General features: G+C 41.9%; 1 protein-coding gene across 3 annotated transcripts in view; it reads left to right on the top strand.

Moving 5' to 3' along the window:
• The window catches only part of LARP4B (La ribonucleoprotein 4B), an 80,686-nt gene that overhangs the window by 29,108 nt on the left and 34,482 nt on the right, over positions 1-17,096 (top strand). For 2 of the 3 annotated variants that reach the window (XM_029077844.2, XM_029077843.2), the window contains exon 1: positions 13,198-16,568. In XM_029077844.2, coding sequence (XP_028933677.1) covers positions 13,236-16,568 — 3,333 coding nt within the window. In that variant the 5' untranslated portion in view covers positions 13,198-13,235. Of the gene's footprint in view, positions 1-3,299; positions 3,435-13,197; positions 16,569-17,096 lie in introns of those variants that run through there. The other variant, XM_029077845.2, reaches the window with a different exon arrangement.

The raw sequence follows: 17,096 nt of genomic DNA, 5'->3' as shown, positions 1-17,096 counted from the left end.
AAATACCTATGCCCCCCCCCTTTTTTTTTTTGCTTGGGATAAATTATTTTTCCCAGTAAGATATAAAACCATACTGTTGTTGAATTAATATCTAGGTTTAGAGGATTGTGAGGTTTTCTTTAAGGGGCTGATTGACTTTGAATCCTAAAGGGGTTTGATAAGACGGGGTGGGGGGTGGCATTCTTGCAAAGCCCTTCGTTAGGGTAAACTTGCACCCAGCCATTATGATGCCACGAGCAGGCTCCCAGTTTCTTCTGATAGTGTGCCTTGCATTGTTGGACAAAAGATCCCCTAAGTCCCTAAACAATGTCCTTAGTCGAAATGCATAGTAGGAATGTGTTATGGCAGAACAATGTTTTAGTGCAATTTTGGTGCTTTCCTAGCCATGCTAACCCCTCGAGGGACAAGAGACTGTATCTAATTCCTACCCGGGTATTCTTTTCCAGGGCTGCGTCCAGTGCTTATGCACACATTAAATGCTTAACACTATTACTATTTCAATTTTATTTTAAATTATGTTTTTCATTTTGCGAGTGCCTTTTTAAATTTGTAATGAAGCTGTGATTAGTTGTTAAGAGCGCAAGTATGGCTGCTTTCTGAAACCTCATCCAGTAATGTGGTCTAGTAAAACTCTTCATCCTGACCAAAGTGATCTTGGACAATTAATTTAGTCTTCCTGGGCTTAGTCTACTCATCTGTAAAATGGGGATACTTGCTTAGAAACCTGACAGACTAGTTTCATGAAGATCTTTGTTTTACTTGGTATGACAGTGAAAGCAGAACAGAGAAAATCTGTCCAGGATAATTTAATCATTGACTTATCTAGAGAGACGAAGGGTTTAGCTAAATGATCTCTGGAGGCCCATTCCAGGTTTACTATTCTGTGATGCTTTCTGTATCATCTAAAAGGCATTGCTCACGTACAGTCGAAACAGTCATTTCTGTGCCTGGGATATATCCTCTCTTAAATTGGTGGATCTTTTTCTTTGTTTTTCCTCTTAAACCAACAACTTGTAAAATCCCAGAATAATGCACTGTGAGGATTCCAAAATGGAGTAAGGATTTAGTAGAGTGTCACACTGAAGCTACTGTAAACATAATGTGACATTCTTTTGCCCTGTGTTAGTTGGCACATTTATAATATATACAGAAGACTCTGGCATCCGATCGTACCTCTAGATTGGTGCTGAATTTGTAGTTAGTAGCAGATCTGACTTGTGGCTCAGAATTAGCAGTCTGGGGCTCCGGGAATTGTTTTCTTAATATATGGGAGCAGGCAGACCACAGCAGCTGTTGACAGCTTGGGCCTGAGGTGGGGAGTAGGGAGCGGGAAAGGGCTCACATGTACTCAACAAGTAAGGCATTCATCAATATGCAAATCCATACACGATGATTCAGAAATCTCCAGTAGCTTTTGAATGCACCAAATACTGATGGGTAAAGATGCTCGGCACCAAATTAACTTGTAATTGCTTGACTTCGGTCTTCCCCCAGGTAACTAACAATGGTGGCACCTTTCGAGTCCATTTGTCTATGGTTTCCCGAGTGGCACGGGAAGGAGGCCTCTCTGGGATCAGACCTTTTTGATGGCCTTTTTGGTTATGTGGATGACTTTTGAAAAGTGCTTTTTGCATTGTGGTGTAAAATTTATTTCTCTAAATAAATCCATCTTTTATTAGAGAGGCAGTGTGGCTTAGTGGCAGGGGTGTGGGTTTGGGAGTCAGAGGTCGTGGGTTCTAATCCTGCCTCCGCCACTTGTCTGCCATGTGACCTTGGGCAAGTCACTTAATTTCTCTGCGCCTCAAGTTACCTCATCTGGAAAATGGGGATGAAGACTGTGAGGACAACCTGATTACCTTGTATCTACCCCAGCGCTTAGAACAGTACTTGACACATAGTAAGCGCTTAACAAATACCATAATTATTATATTTTTTAAAAATCCAGAAAACGATATGTAATTTGTCAGTTCTTTAATAATGATAGTAATTGTGAAATGTATTTAAACGCTTATGTGCCAAGCACTGGACTAAGCCCTGGAGTTACATATAAGGTATTCAAGCTGGACACGGTCCTTGTCTCACGTGGAGCTCACAGGCTGAGGGGGGCAGTAAAGGTTCACACGATGACAATGTTGGAATGTCACAGTTTTACAGTCTCAGATGGTGCAAACTGTGGGATTACCCCACCTACTTGTCTTGTTTTACAGGCTCGATTTGGATAATCCCAGAGAGGTCGGTTAATCAACGTACTCTAGTGTTAAATATGCTTGAGTTCTTCCGTCCCTTTGAGACAGCAACCAGAATGCTCATTTGATCCTTATCAAGGTTTTCAAGAACTTCACGTACCAGATCACTAAAGCAATGGCCTCTTAGTGCAAGCTCCCCAGTGAAACCAAAAAAAATTCCATATTCTTCTGGGGAATTGCAGGGCTCTCCAGGGCCCAGGAAGGATTGCGGCCTGAAAGTTAAGGCCGATTGCCGTAGCTATTCAGTTACTGACCAAACGTTTTCTCCATGTGAGAGGGAGGGAGGCAGGCGGAACAGGTAGTAAATGTTTTGAGAAATTCTTGTGAAGGAACACTTGTGCAAGTGCGCATTCTGCAATGATTTCATTTTGGAAACTCTGGCCTCCCCACATCCTTTCACCACTACTCCCTCCCTATAAAGTAAGTTGAAAATATATCAAGGTTTTCACCTATTGAAGGTGTCTTAACCCATGTGCATTTATGCATTGACCTTAGAGCTCTTCCCTCTCCCTTTCAAATTAATAAATCCTTATTGAAATCCACTTTGGGTTTAAAATTTGTCCAGTCACCTTTTCAGTCTGGGCAGGTTGAAAATGAAACACGATTAAGTGGGTGCAAGGTATAGGTATAAAATTTGGGATTTGAGAAATGTGTGTATGTGTGTATGTTTATATTGCCTTTACATGTAATATTTTGCATTACCAGTCAGCCTTGGGTTTGCCTTTATCCAAACCTGAACTAGTAAAACGTTCCAATGAAGCGTTTCTAAACTGTTTGATTACAAAAATCAATTCTGTGTGAAAGATCTATTTGGCAATGAACAAATAAAGATGTTTGGAGGGTGGCTAGGACCAGATTTTACTGATTATTTTTTAAACTTGAGGGAAGACACTCAAAGAGTAAATATATGTAGAGGACAGTAACAACTTAAGAATTTTAGAATGAGCTTCCCCCCAAATGACGTGATACTTTTATTTGAAGAATTAATGGTTTTATTGACTCCCTTGAGCAGTTGTTTACACAATTTTCATTTTTTGTTTTGTCCTTTTATAGCCCACTAAGGTGACTAGTAAAGTTCTCTCTGAGGAGCCAAAAAGCAGACAGCTCATGACTTCTGATCAGGACACTAAAGTTGTGGCTGAACCGCAGGTGCAGCAAGTACAAGAAGTGAAAGACAGTTCTCATCTAGTAAGTATAATCTTTATGTATAATGTAATTTGAAAATTTTAATTGCATGAATTCAATAGACTTCTAAACATAATTGACTTGGATACATTAATGCTGTCAGGACACAATTGAGGGGACCAATTAGGAAGACGAGATGTAGAAGTTATAATAGTTAATCAGTAGACTGACTCTAGAAAGGTCCAAAATTAGGGGTCCTGCATAAGATATAATTGTAGAATTTGAAGAATTGTTTGTATTACTTAGTAAACAGATTATGGTCTAGCTCTGGCAACTAAACAGATTATGGTCTAGCTCTGGCAACGTCCAGTCTTCGATCCCTACCCAGTTTCTGGCCTACCATAAGGTGTCCCAGGCCATTAGCTACATAACTGCCCCATCCCTCCTTCTGAAGCATTTGTGGCCATTGGAGTTCAGGGATAGAGAAGGAAACAATCAATCAATGGTATTTATTGAGTGCTTACCATGTGCAGAGCACTGTACTAAGCTCTTGGGAGAGTTCAATGCAACAGAATTAGCAGTCAGTGTTCCTTGCCTATAATGAACTTACATTCTAGAGGGGGAGACACATTGAACAGCCTCAGTGGCTAGTTCAAATCAGGAAAATCTTTAAAGTGCTTTTGGAGTCACAGTGTCTCTGGTAGAGACACCAATATCAGAGCCAATATTGACAAAGACTGGAGGATTAGGATGGGGCCCCCATTTTTGTCTTAGCCCAAGAAATTGGAAGGATTGAGTTCTCCACGGGATCTGAGACTAGAATCTGTAACAAGAAGAAAATTCTAAAAAAGATCTGATGGGAAGAGGGGCCTGATATGGTGTGTTTTTGATCCAATCCCAGGAAAAAAAAGCATCTTAGAGTCATTTTGGGGGTGCCTTCCCCTCCCCGGCCCCCACCAGTGCCATCTGACATAACCACAAAATCAGCTCATGGTGACTGGTGCCTGGTTTCTGAGAACAGCAAAATTACCTTCCCATATCTTTTAAGGTGGCTCATAAAAAGCTACGCAGCATCAAAGGCACAAAGGTCATTCAGAGCAACCAGGAATCTGTGCCGGACCCTGGACTTCAAACTATACACAAACTGGTAAATGGAGAAGTTGTTTTTTAGCAGGGGAATAGACAGGAAAAATATGCCAGTAGTTTCACAGTGAAATCTTATCTTTTAATTGTTTCTCACAGATCATTTAGATTTGTCTTTGAGGCAAAGTTATGACTCGAAGTGTTCGTTTTGGTGTGTGGATATATTTGTATTTTTTGAAGTAAGTTTTGAATTGTTTTCCTAAAAAAAAAAATTCCTATTTTGGTGAGGTGGGACAATCCTCTAGATACTTGATGTGGGAATTTAAGCATAATCTTTGCATTAAATAGAACCATTTAAATGTGAATAGGATCAAACTTACAGAACTGATAAAGGATTTCATCCCTAACCAAAGAAAATTAAGAATTGCTTGGTAGTTGCTAGATGAGGTTACGTTTGGGGTAGTAGATGTGCCTGAGCAGGGGTATCGACTGGGAACTTGCCTGCTAATTTTGTTGTACTCTCCCAAGCGCTAAGAACAGTGCTCTGCACGTAGTAAGTGCTCAATAAATACCACTGATTGAGAATTGGCAAAGCACATCAGGAATTCTGAGGTTGGCAGTGTCCAGACCTCCCTCTGACGGATCTCTTCTGGCCTCTGAGCTACAGAGGGGACCGGGGAGATAGGAAGCCTTCTTGAGTAGGCAAATAGCTCCACCCCCTTGCTGGGATCTCTTCTAGGCCCTATGCCAGCTCTTTCTGTTCACTTCTGGAATAAGATCAACATACTTCTTCACTTCCTTAATTGAAACAAGGGGTATGCAAGGGAAAACAAAATAACCATTCTCTTCTGCTTAGACAACTGAATGCACGCTTGAATGTTTAGAGCAGTTAAGTTCTTATAATTGTGCTCTGCAGTAACATTTAAGTGCTAATACAAATATGCAGACAGTGATTGAGATGTGATCCATGACCCTGAAGGAAGAGCTGGGGGTGGAAAAGTCAAGTGTAGCAAAACCAAAAAAAAAAAATCAGAGAAAAATCAACAGTTGTGAAGCAACAGCAGGAAAAAAAAGTATTACTGCTATTTAGGTAGAAGAGTCCCTCAGACCCTTCATTTAGTCCTCAGACCCTTCATTTACCAGACAAACATAATCATGGTACTAAAGTGTCTAACTCCTGTTGGGGGTCACGGCTTCTTCCCTGGACTTTGGGGACCCCCTGCAACCTCTGGACCCACAGCAGTATGAGTTCTTCAGGCCAGGTGGTCCTGGCCTTTTAATGGATTCTGGAACCAGTTAGCCCCCAAATGAATAAAACAAGGTTTCTGTGATTGCATCTCTTGTATTCAGTTGTATTCACTATGTTCTTTGGACAGGTAGGTGTTTGACTCGGACAATCTTGTTAGTGTGTCTCCAATCTCAGCATAGAAGCCTGACAGGGTTAGGGGGTTGCTTTATCCGTGCATCTTTTAAAAAAAATTATGGCATTTGTTAAGCACTTACTGCATAGGCATTGAAGTAAATACAGGCTAATCAGATTGGACACAATCTTGTGTACCAGATGGGGCTCACAGTCTTAATCCCCATTTTACAGATGAGGTAAATGAGGCGCAGAGGAAGTGAAATGACTTGGCCAGGGTCACAGAGCAGGCAATTGGCAGAGCCAGAATTAGAACCCAGGGCCTTCTGACTCCCAGGCCTGTCCTCTATCCACTAGGCCACGCTGCTTCTCTTAGAGTAATATATTTGCAAGTTCAGTATTCTGTAGCAATAGTTCAATCAGAGCAAAAATTGGAATTACTAGGGGAAAATTCACAGGTAGTTTTAATCTACCTGTGAATTTTCCACTGGTGATTCCAGTTCTTTGTTTGCCTAGTCTAAGCCTCCTCGCAAAAACATTACCACTAGAACAAACAGATTAAATGCTCACTATGTGAAGGGGCCTAGTTTAGAGGCCTGTTCCCCGGGACAAAGGCTGCAGAGCAATAGTGTGGAGCCAAGACACCAGCAGCAAGAGGAGGAGGGCAAAATGGCTTCCGCTTTTCAGTTTTTAAAGCTTCTGCCCTAGAAAGTGCAGAGAGAGGATTTCTGGGGGGCCTTGCTATTTCAGGTTATTTCCTAGGAAGAGGAAATAACCCTGGTCTTCTGGGAAACGTACTCCAACCCGTTTCCCTTCAGTGTCTTAGCCCGTCTCCCACAAGAAATCTGAGCGGCTTTTTGGCAGACAACACAGCCCAACACCCTGTAAACCAACCAGCAGTGTGATCTTAACTTTCACATCAGTGAAAGGGAAATACTCGCTTTAGTGCAGCTTGGTCGACTTGCTCCTTGATGTCGGACTTTCCCTGGACTCCCTAGCCCAAAACCCTCTTCTTTCTCAGGCTGGAATGAAGCCTGAATGAACTTGTAAATCGGTATTTGCCAATTTATTATTGGTCTTGGTGGCCACTTTAATGTGTCAGGCCAATCACGAGATCAGCCTGATATATATGTGCCTAGCTTTAAGGAAAATAAATCTGATTATTCCCATTACAATTCAGCTCCTGGGGATAGGGAACACGCCTTATGTTTAGTTTTTGCATGTCTTTCATTTTAACATTTGAGAAAATAATCTAGAGCTTTTTCCACTGTAGTACTTAGAATCCAAATTGAGATTTCCATATATTTTGTCGGCTGAGGCGAGTACCGATTTTTCATATTAATCATCTATTCATCTGACTGCAGGCCGACAAAAAATGGAAATATCATCAACATTTTCTGTAGACTACTAATTCTCCCCTTCAGATACATCTCCCAAATCTTGCAAATAGGTTAAAAGGCAAATTTTCACTGATAGTCCCTATTCTGCTAATGTCTCCTCTCCCTGCATAGGTTCGCTCCTTGCCAACTTTGTATATTATTCATCTAAGAAAGCACAAGACTGCAGAATTCTCCCCCAAATTTCAATCACAAACTGAAATTGCACCAAAAGATTTGGGCCCTTAAAGGTCTCCTATTAGGACTTATTGCCCAATTTCTTGTAGCTCTCATCAGATACTGAATTCATAGCTAATTCATGGTGTCTGTTGTAGTAAGTTTTTCTGGCTGGTAAGTTAAATTTGGAATGAGCAAGATCTGTGGATTCTAGTGCTATGCAGTGGTTACCGAAAACTTCAGAGTGGTGCTAAGATACTATTAGGATGGTATTAGTTTTCCCTGCTAAGTTGTTGAACTGGCACTGGTGAAACACACTTTTTACCCCCCAAAAGTGTTACCTTTTTTAGTGAAGCTTTGCACGGGTATAGATTGACCCAGAGGCACCCCATAAGATCAGGTCAGGCTGGTACTGAAGCTGAGCTCGCTGGATTTGGACACTTCCCCTTAAATCCCAAATTATGGGCAGGGAATGTGTCTGTCTTTGTATCGGGCTCTTAGTACACGGTAAGTGCTCAACTACGACTGACTGGTTGAATTCAATGGCAGCACTACATGAAGTCCTCTCGTACCTCTAGGAGAGGAAGAGTTTAGAAGTTTCTTGGTGGCTTGGAAGGGACCCTAATATTTGTAATAATGAAGGTATATGAGCGCTTAATAATAATAATGGTGATGGTATTTAAGTGCTTACTATGAGCCGACCATTGCTCTAAGCACTAGAGTAGATGCAAGGTAAGCAGGTTGCCCCACGTAGGACTCAGTCTTCACCCCCATTTTCCAGATGAGGTGACTGAAGCACAGAGAAGTGAAATGGCTGGCCCAAAGTCACACAACTGATAATTGGAGGGGCCGGGAGTAGAACGCACAACCTCTGACTCCCAAGCCCGTGCTCCATCCACTAGGACGTGCTGCTTCTCTGCAGTCACCTGCATGTTCGCACCAGGCCACAATGGTATCAGTCAGCTGCTAAATCGAACCTCTGAGCGTCCAGCCATTACCCGGCACAACCAAGGCCCAGCTTAGTGAGTCCAGCCTGAGCAAAGCTTAGAATGAGACGGAGGGATCTCCAGAGGAGAACCAAGCAGGAGCTGCTCCAGAGAGGAAGGCGACAGAGCGTTCTCTGCACTGGCTCACCTATTGAGTTAACCGGGTTCTGCAAACAGATTCCCGCTCAGCAGGAGGTAAAGGTAAAACCAAGGAGAATATCGAAATCACGCTTTGCTCCCGCTCGACTCCACCGCACCCACTCACCGACTTAGACACGCACTCTATCTCATCATCTCTACCCTCACTGACTCTGAAATCACTCCCTCTGATCACAACTTCTGCAACCTGCTTTCTCTCCCCTCTCTCACCGCCTCCCCACAAATCTGCTCTGTTCCCCCACAGAGACCTCCAGGGGTTTTTTTGTCCCACACTAGTTTTCTCAAGTCGTCACGCCCCATACCCAAACTACCTTCCCTTGACACAAATTGATGTCCTCAAAGCCCCCCTATCTACTGAACTCAACTCTGTCATTCCTCTATCCCTTCACCAATCTTGTACACTAACCCACAGACCTGGATCACTTCCACAATATGCTTCATTGGCTCCTGCACACAAGCTGTATAGACGAAGTCCATATCCCAGGCAGATTACGTCCATCTCAGATTCATTCTTGCCTGCTTTAACTCTGCCCTCTCCTCTGACCGGCAACATTATTTCACTGTCCTTGTTGACTCCTGTGCCCGTTGTACATATTTTCAGTTTATTTTAACATCTGCCTCTCCAGCTAGACAGTAAGTGCTGGCAGGGCACCTTTATGTAGCAACTCTGCAAAGTACTCTCCCAAGCATTTAATACAGTGCTGTGCACACAGTAAGAACTCACTAAATTCTCAAGTAGCACCATCCCCCGATCCCCAAGATATGTGAAACAGAGCTTCAGCACAAACAGTCAGACCATTCTAGATCCCAGCTCCTTGGACTTGGTTGGAGGAAATTTACCTCCATCCCCCTGGGGTGTAGGAAGCATTGAGAAGCAGCGTGGCTCAGTGGAAAGAGCAAGGGCTTGGGAGTCAGAGGTCATGGGTTCAAATCCCTGCTCTGCCACTTGTCAGCTGTGTGACTGTGGGCAAGTCACTTAACTTCTCTGTGCCTCAGTTACCTCATCTGTAAAATGGGGATTAAGATTGTGAGCCTCACGAGGGACAACCTGATTACCCTGTATCTACCCCAGCACTTAGAAGAGTGCTCTGCACATAGTAAGTGCTTAACAAATACCAACATTATTATATTGCTGTCCTCAATCCAGGTTAACATGTCAGAGACCCTCGGGCAGCCAAAACACGACCACCAAGTAAAACAACCCATACTTACAAATTTCGGCCCCCTCCTGGTAGCTCTCAGTCTCCCAGGAAAACAGTATCTGATCCTGTTGTTTATAACACATTTCATTACAGAATAACAAATGATTTGGGGCATCTAGTCTGAACTAATCCGATTGGTTAAGATACGGTAATATATATTATCTTTAAAACATAGCAATTCAGACTTAATTTAGGCACCTGATGGACTTAAATTACTAAACAAGGAAGCATCCTTTTCTTGCACAAAACTGGTTATGTATTGAAATAAAAGAAGCCTTCATCCAGTTTATAGCTTTAAAGACAGCCATCTAATTCCACAATACCAGACACCTACAAAACTAAAATCTTCACAGAGAAATCAGGATTTCATCACTGAAATTCATTTTCAGGATTTGCCTTAGAGTGGCAGAATGGGTGCTTGACACTAGAAAGTCAGAAGTGAAAAGCAAGCCTCTTTTTACACAACTTGCCCAAGGTCAAACAGCAGACAAGAATCTTATCTTGAAGATTTTCAGATTTTTGACAAGGTATATATTTTCAAGATAAGTTTCAAAATTCAAGGGGAAGAACATGGCTTAGTGGAAAGAGCACAGACGTGGGAGTCAGAGGACCTGGATTCTAAACTCAGCTTTGCCTCTTGCCTCCTGTGTGGCCTTGGGCAGGTCACTTCTCTGTGCCTCAGTTTCCTTATCTGTAAAATGGGAATTCAGTACCTGCTCTCCCTCCTGCTTAGACTGTGAGCCCCTTGGGCAACAGGGGCCGTGTCCAACCTAATGGTCTTGTATCTACCGCAGTGCTTTGAACAGTGTTTGGCACCTAGTAGGTGCTTAAGATACCATAATCATTATTATTGCTATAATTATTAATATCCAGTCTTTCTAAGAAAACGAATGTGATCAGGCTGCAAATTTCAGTGAATTAACTTTTCTTTGCAATGGGAGTGAAGGTATTAGGTTCACTTTTCAAGTGAGCAGAAGGGACAAATGTCACATCTTTTGAAATATGTCAGAGAAAATAATCTGCAGTAACTTTTTACATTTGGTCCAGACGATGAAGAATTTAATGATTAGACAGATCCCTGATTCTCAGTTTCCTCAACTGTAAAATGCAAATTCGGTACCTGTTCTCCTTCCTACTTGGACTGTGAGCCCCATGCAGGACAGGGGCTGTGTCCAATCTAATTAACTAGTACCCTCCCCAGTGCTTAGAAGAGTGTTGGACACATAGTAAGTGCTTAACAAATGTCATTTTTTAAAAAAGGCTGCATAGGAGGTTACTTTGTTGGTAATTGTGTTTGGCAGAGGCAGGGCATGGGTATGTAGGCAAGCTTTTGCTGCCCATGTTAGCCAGCTATTTTTCAGGGGTCCTGGGCCTATCCCTCTTTCAGATTGCCAGTTGGTGGTAGTGGTTTTTTTCAGAAACTCTCACCACTGGTGTCATAGCTTCAGTAGGTATTCCCTGACTCAACAGAGCAGGGACTGGCATCCTGGTCTTCAGATTCCCAGAGACAGCTCTTGTCCATTAGACCAATAATAATACTAATAACAGTGGAATTTGTTAAGCACCTATGTGCCGGGTACTGTACTAAGGGCCAAGGGAAATACAAGCAGATCGGATTGGACTCAGTCCTTGTCTCACGTGGGGCCCACAATCTCAATCCCTATTTTACAGATGAGGGAACTGAGGCCAGAGAAGTGAAGTGACTTGCCCAAGGTCACAGAGCAGACAAGTGGCCAAGCCGGGATTAGAACCCATTTACCTTCTGCCTCCCAGGCTCATGCTCTATCCATTACACCTTGCTGCTTCTCAACAGCAGGGCCCTGGCTTGAATACAACACTTTTTATGGACCAAGTTCTTCTGGGGCTTGCCAGTGGGCCATCTGTGTAGTTGTCTCTGTGGTGGTAATATTTATTGAGGACCTGCCACCAACAGAGTACTGTATTGAGCACTGGGGAAAAATACGCAAGTGAGCATTAGACTCACCCCCCCGGTCCCCATGGAACTCCCAGTCTCAGAAGAAGGGGTGGGTGTCTCCTCCCAAGGTGCCAGGGGGAAGGGAGGGTGTATGTGGGCAGTGCGATTCATCGTTTATAGGTGGGGACTCTGGGGCGGAGAGATTTACCCACTGAGCCTGGGATCACAAGAGTTAGTCAGCGCCAGAAAAAGGACAAGGAATAGGAACACTGACTCATGTGGGATCTGTGTTCCCAGCCAGTCCTGCTCATATTGGTGCTGGTAAAAGTGCTCTACCGGGCACCTATTTATTGCGGACAGAGCACTTGCCTTGGATGTTAAGGAACAGACTAGTAAATGGCATGGTACTTGCCCTTAAATAATGTACAATCTGAGGGCAATCTGGCAGACTGAAATTGTACGTGGATCTGGAAACAGAAGGAAAAATATTGATACAAGGGGTATCCACTAGAGAGTGGAAAGAGTACTAAATGGAAGTATGAAAAGCCGTCACCACATAAACAAAATAAATGATGATGATATTTGTTAAGCACTTACTATGTGCCAAGCACTGTTCTAAGCACTGGGGTAGGTACAAGGTATTCAGGTTGTCCCACATGGGGGCTCATAGTCTTAATCCCCATTTTCCAGATGAGGTAACTGAGGCCCAGGGAAGTTAAGTGACTTGCCCAGAGTCACACAGCTAAGTGGCAGAGCAGGGATTAGAACCCACAGCCTCTGACTCCCAAACCCGTGCTCTTTCCTCTAAGCCACGAAGTGCTAAGTGTGATTGTCCTACATGAGTGTCTTTGTTAATCGACCCTCATTTTCCCCTTTTGTGAGGTTGGACATAGAGCTTTATTGGCAAATTCATGTATTTTTAAATGGAACTTTAAATTCATTGGTTTAGCATGAGATCGAGTTTCCCTCCCATTTTATTAGGTATTGCATGTATTCCAAATGTACAGTGTGTAACTGAGAGAACTACAACCAAGAAACCACTAAGTGAGGTGGGGGTTAGCAGTGGTTAGGGTTCCCCCAAGGGAAGAGAGTTGATTTACCCCTAGGGGTTAGCACCACATGGGCAGTGTAATGGCTTTGCCCTCATAGTGAAAGCCGGTAACAATTTGTAAAGCCAGTATTCTGCCCCACATTGTTGCGCAGTGTTACCCTTGGGGTAATCACTCTTGTCTGTGTTGGTTGCATAAAGCGACTCTGAGTATGAAATGGTATTTCATTCTGGGGGAGGGAGGAATAACGATAGATTTGCCATTTATCTTAGAGAGCAAAAGAACATTCCGTGAATTAAACAACAAAAGTAACTCCGTGATATATTTCGTTTTGATTCTAGCAAATATTTTGGGGGATTGTACAGGACTGTTAAGCAATTCAGTGGTCTATGGTGAATTAGAATTGGCTTTTGAGTGGCAGTGACATGTGAGTTCCCTGTAACAAGCTATTTTTGGTATCTGGGTGTTGGCTTCACTTCGGGCACAGTAGAAAGTTAGTTGAGGTACATTTAAGATCTCACAAGCAGACTGGAGCTTCGTGCTATGATTTTTCCATCATGGGCTGCTGCTTCAGCAAAGAACTAAATGACAGCAAAAGCAATGAGAAAACTGGTCTGTTACAAAACTCGGGGGAAGAGGAGGCACCAGAAAACAGGATAAGTAAAACTTTATCTTCGATATTGGATACTGTGCAGAGTAAGGAACTATACGAAGTAGACAAGACAGCTAATGAGGCAAATGTTGTAGTTAGCCGTATTCGAGGCTTGCAAACGGACAGGGAGCCAAATTCTGTAAGGATGTTTTGGGCTGAAAAATTGAAGTTTCCTTTTTTTAAGATTGTGGGGAAGACAGAATGTGAAAGGTCTACTGAGAATATGGATGAATCCTCTAATGTGTTTTCATCATTGAATTACATACAAAAAGCCTTAAATAGATATGAGAATCTGGAGAAGAGGGAAGTTGAGAGTGACTTCGTTGCTAATGAAAAGGCCTCTGAAAATTCCAATAGTAATGCACACTTCGTGAATAATGGACCCGAACTTAACATGGCTGAAGATCTACGTTCTCGAAATGACTTTGTTTCTCTTTCTTATGCACCAGTGCTTTCAAACCAAAGCTTACAGGAAGGGGTTTCCTTAAATGGGAACCATCTGGAGTGTAACAAAGAAACTTATAGAAACTCAGCAGAGAGGGGAAAAGTGGTAAATTTGCAAACCAGCACTACTGATGGGTATAAACAACCTTCAGGTATGTCTGAAAAGTTAGCAGATGAGAAACTCTCTCATCGTGGCATTGAACCTATCCTGAATTTGAGAGAGAGGGGGTTTTATAGCATTTGTGCTGTAGATACCGATTATCTGAAAATGGAAGAAGAGACCCCTGTTGTCATGCATGCAGAAACTGCAACAAGCAAGTGTCATTCAGCTGTTACCACTGAGGGAATGTTTACTGTGTCATGGCCCCTAGATACTGGGAAGGAATTTTCAGTTTGGCATTCTGTTCAAGGGGCAGCTGAGTTAAAAACTCACCAGCAAGAATTTTCAGGACACAAAACGTTAGCGCCAAATGAAGTAAAGGAGACTCTAAATGTGGAAATTCTGTCTAGTCCTGAATTACTGAGAGTTAGTGATTTAAAATCTAATAATCCAACTGAAGATGTAGGGGAAAAAAATGACTTTCTAAAGGACTGTACTCAGATGAGCACATTAGCTAGCACTGGCACCCTAGCTAAATTAAGTAATAACACAAGCAATGATCTACTAAAGCATTTCCATGCTCATCAAGAGCGAGATTGTCATAGTTCAGAAAGAGTAAATCATATTGATGATGCTTCCATTAATTTAGTTCAAAACACAGACAATACCCAAAGAAATGATGAAAGTGAAGCATCATCACCAAGTTTATATCTTAGTATGGGAAGGCTCCCAAACGAACTGGAAAACAAATTTTCCCAACAAACGTTCAGCGACAGTCTAGGTAAATGTCAAGGGGCATTGGATGTAATAGACAGTTTTCCTTCAGTCACTCAAGATGGACTTCAGTTCATTCCGGAGGACTTGACTGCTAATCATTTTAGAAGTGAATTTCCTCAAATGCCCTGTGATCACAAAGAAGCAGTGTCAAATTCTAGCGATCACAATCTTGAGTGTGAACAACTCATAGACACCAGAGGGAAAGGTCTGGATGGGTGCAGATTGGAAAGTGAAAACGTTCAGCCTGAAAGAAAACCTTTAAAATCTGAGAGCAGTCCCTATTTTCAACGGGATATTAAGGTTTCTGATGTAGCCTGTGCTGTAAATCCTACTCAAGAAGGGGAGAATAATAAGGTTTCAGTGGAGCCAAAGTCTTCGTATCAGATAGATGTACCCATTGATTCTATTATGAGCAAGACTTTGGAACAGTTAAGTAATAGATTTTCAACATGTGAATTACACGGCTCAAATCCATGTGAAATAATTCAAGACAGAAGCAATCCGTCACCTAAATGCTCCCAAAGACATGTAGAAAGTGAAGGTAAAAAGTGTTTTCAGAATTCTGATTCTTTAAGGAAAGAGGATATTTCATTTGAATCACCTCCAGCTTGTCCAGATGCAAGTGAAATTGATTTAGACAATGAACTACTAATTGAAAGTTCATTTCAGGCAATGGAAAATCAAGTGTGTGATGGGACTGAACTTAAAATATTAGCGAAAAATTTAGTAGATCCATTTACATATTCATGGTCTGAAACGGACAAAAATGAGACAAATCAGTTCGAGTCACAAAATTTAATTCCAGGTTCCGATAGCACCCTCGGTCAGAAAAATAATATAGTAAATTGCAGAGAAGAGTTAGTGCACAGGACAACTCAAGATAACCCTGCTGAACTTCTGGAAGGTGCTACATTTGAAATAAATCTACAGGAAAATAACTTGGAAGCTTTTAAGACAACTGACAAATTTGAAGCATTAAATGGTTTACAAATTAATTCAGCTTCAACACCCTTTGAAAAGACAAAGCACAATTTTAGCGATAGTCCTGAAAATCCAGAACTAAAAGCAGTATGGAATGGGGAGTCTTCTGGGTATTCACCTGAAGACGTTACTGAGAGTTACGGAAGCTGCCTATCAAATTTAAGGCAGCCCAAATTTCAAGATGAGGGGGAAGCTGGACTCTGTGCTGAAGAAGATGGACTTGCTGTAGAAAAAGAAAATTTTGATCCGAATGCTCTTAACTCCTTAGTTTCAGTTGATAAAAATGAACACATATCCCAGTCACGAGGAATAAGTGCAGACTCAGCAAGTAAGGGGTATATTTTACATGCCAAAGAGAGTGATGCAAAAAAGCAGGATGATGCTAATTATGAAAAAAACAAGTTTTGTACACCAAACACACCTAATGGACATCCACATGTTAGTGCTGATCCCACACAAGTAGATAAATACGCTGCTACTCCTTCATATGAAATACCTCAAGCAGTTCCAGTCATCTCAGTTGGTGGTCAAGAATTGGTGCCAGACAAGAAGAATTACGTTCCACACCATCCCCTGGAAGATATTTCGATCGAATCTGAACAACCCCCAGAAACTGACTTGCAGGATTTCCAAGATGAAGGGGGCTCCCAGTTTTTGGGTGACTTTCCTTACTATCAGTCTGGAACCCTAACAAATCAGATGTCTTCTGAGAGGCTTCTCAGTGGTGGTGGTGAATATTTGTTGGGGTACCTATGGACTAATCCGACTGCAAAAGATACTTTGGAAGATAACCAGCAAACACTTAGTGAAGGACCACAAAATAAACAAAATAATTTAGGAATTGCTTCTTCATTTTCAATGGAAAGATGTCCTTACCAGCTGCTGGTACCGGAAGATAGCGGTATTTGGGGATGGCAAGATAGAAGTGAACAATTAGTAAGTATTTAAACATGATTTGATGTGGCTTGAGAAATCCCTTTTGTATTTTATAGAGTATGATCTCTTAGATGTTTACTAATTAGCTTGCCCAGTCAATCAATTGTATTTATTGAGCCCATTGTGTATATCTCTTACTTGAACATTTCAGGCTGGTATTTTTTTTAAATAGTGATTATTTCTGTAGCTTACATTGCCATATTGGCAGGTTGCAAAAAATCTATATTTCGATTTCTTAAATAAAAAAATCTTGGAGAGAAAACTATTCTGGTTATTGGAAATTTGGATGCAAATGATGGCCAGTACCTCCAATTACTTCATATTTAAATTGGCAGTTTTCCACTTTTGCAATTTCAAATCGGCAAATGTAGTCAACTCCTGTTCCTAAGGATTATTATCTAAACTCTTCATGGGTGTTGAAAGCCTGCTGGGTGCTGCAGTGATCTATTTTGGGTCACTAACAATCAGCATGCTATGTGAAGATTTATTTAAAGGCAGGAATTTGTGCGTGTTTTGTAGATTGAGGTT

This window comes from Ornithorhynchus anatinus, chromosome 13 (genome assembly GCF_004115215.2).
Source record: "Ornithorhynchus anatinus isolate Pmale09 chromosome 13, mOrnAna1.pri.v4, whole genome shotgun sequence".
NCBI classification, from domain to species: Eukaryota; Metazoa; Chordata; class Mammalia; order Monotremata; family Ornithorhynchidae; genus Ornithorhynchus; species Ornithorhynchus anatinus.
Note: the sequence above shows the minus strand (reverse complement) of the source record. Positions and strands in the feature narration are given on the sequence as shown.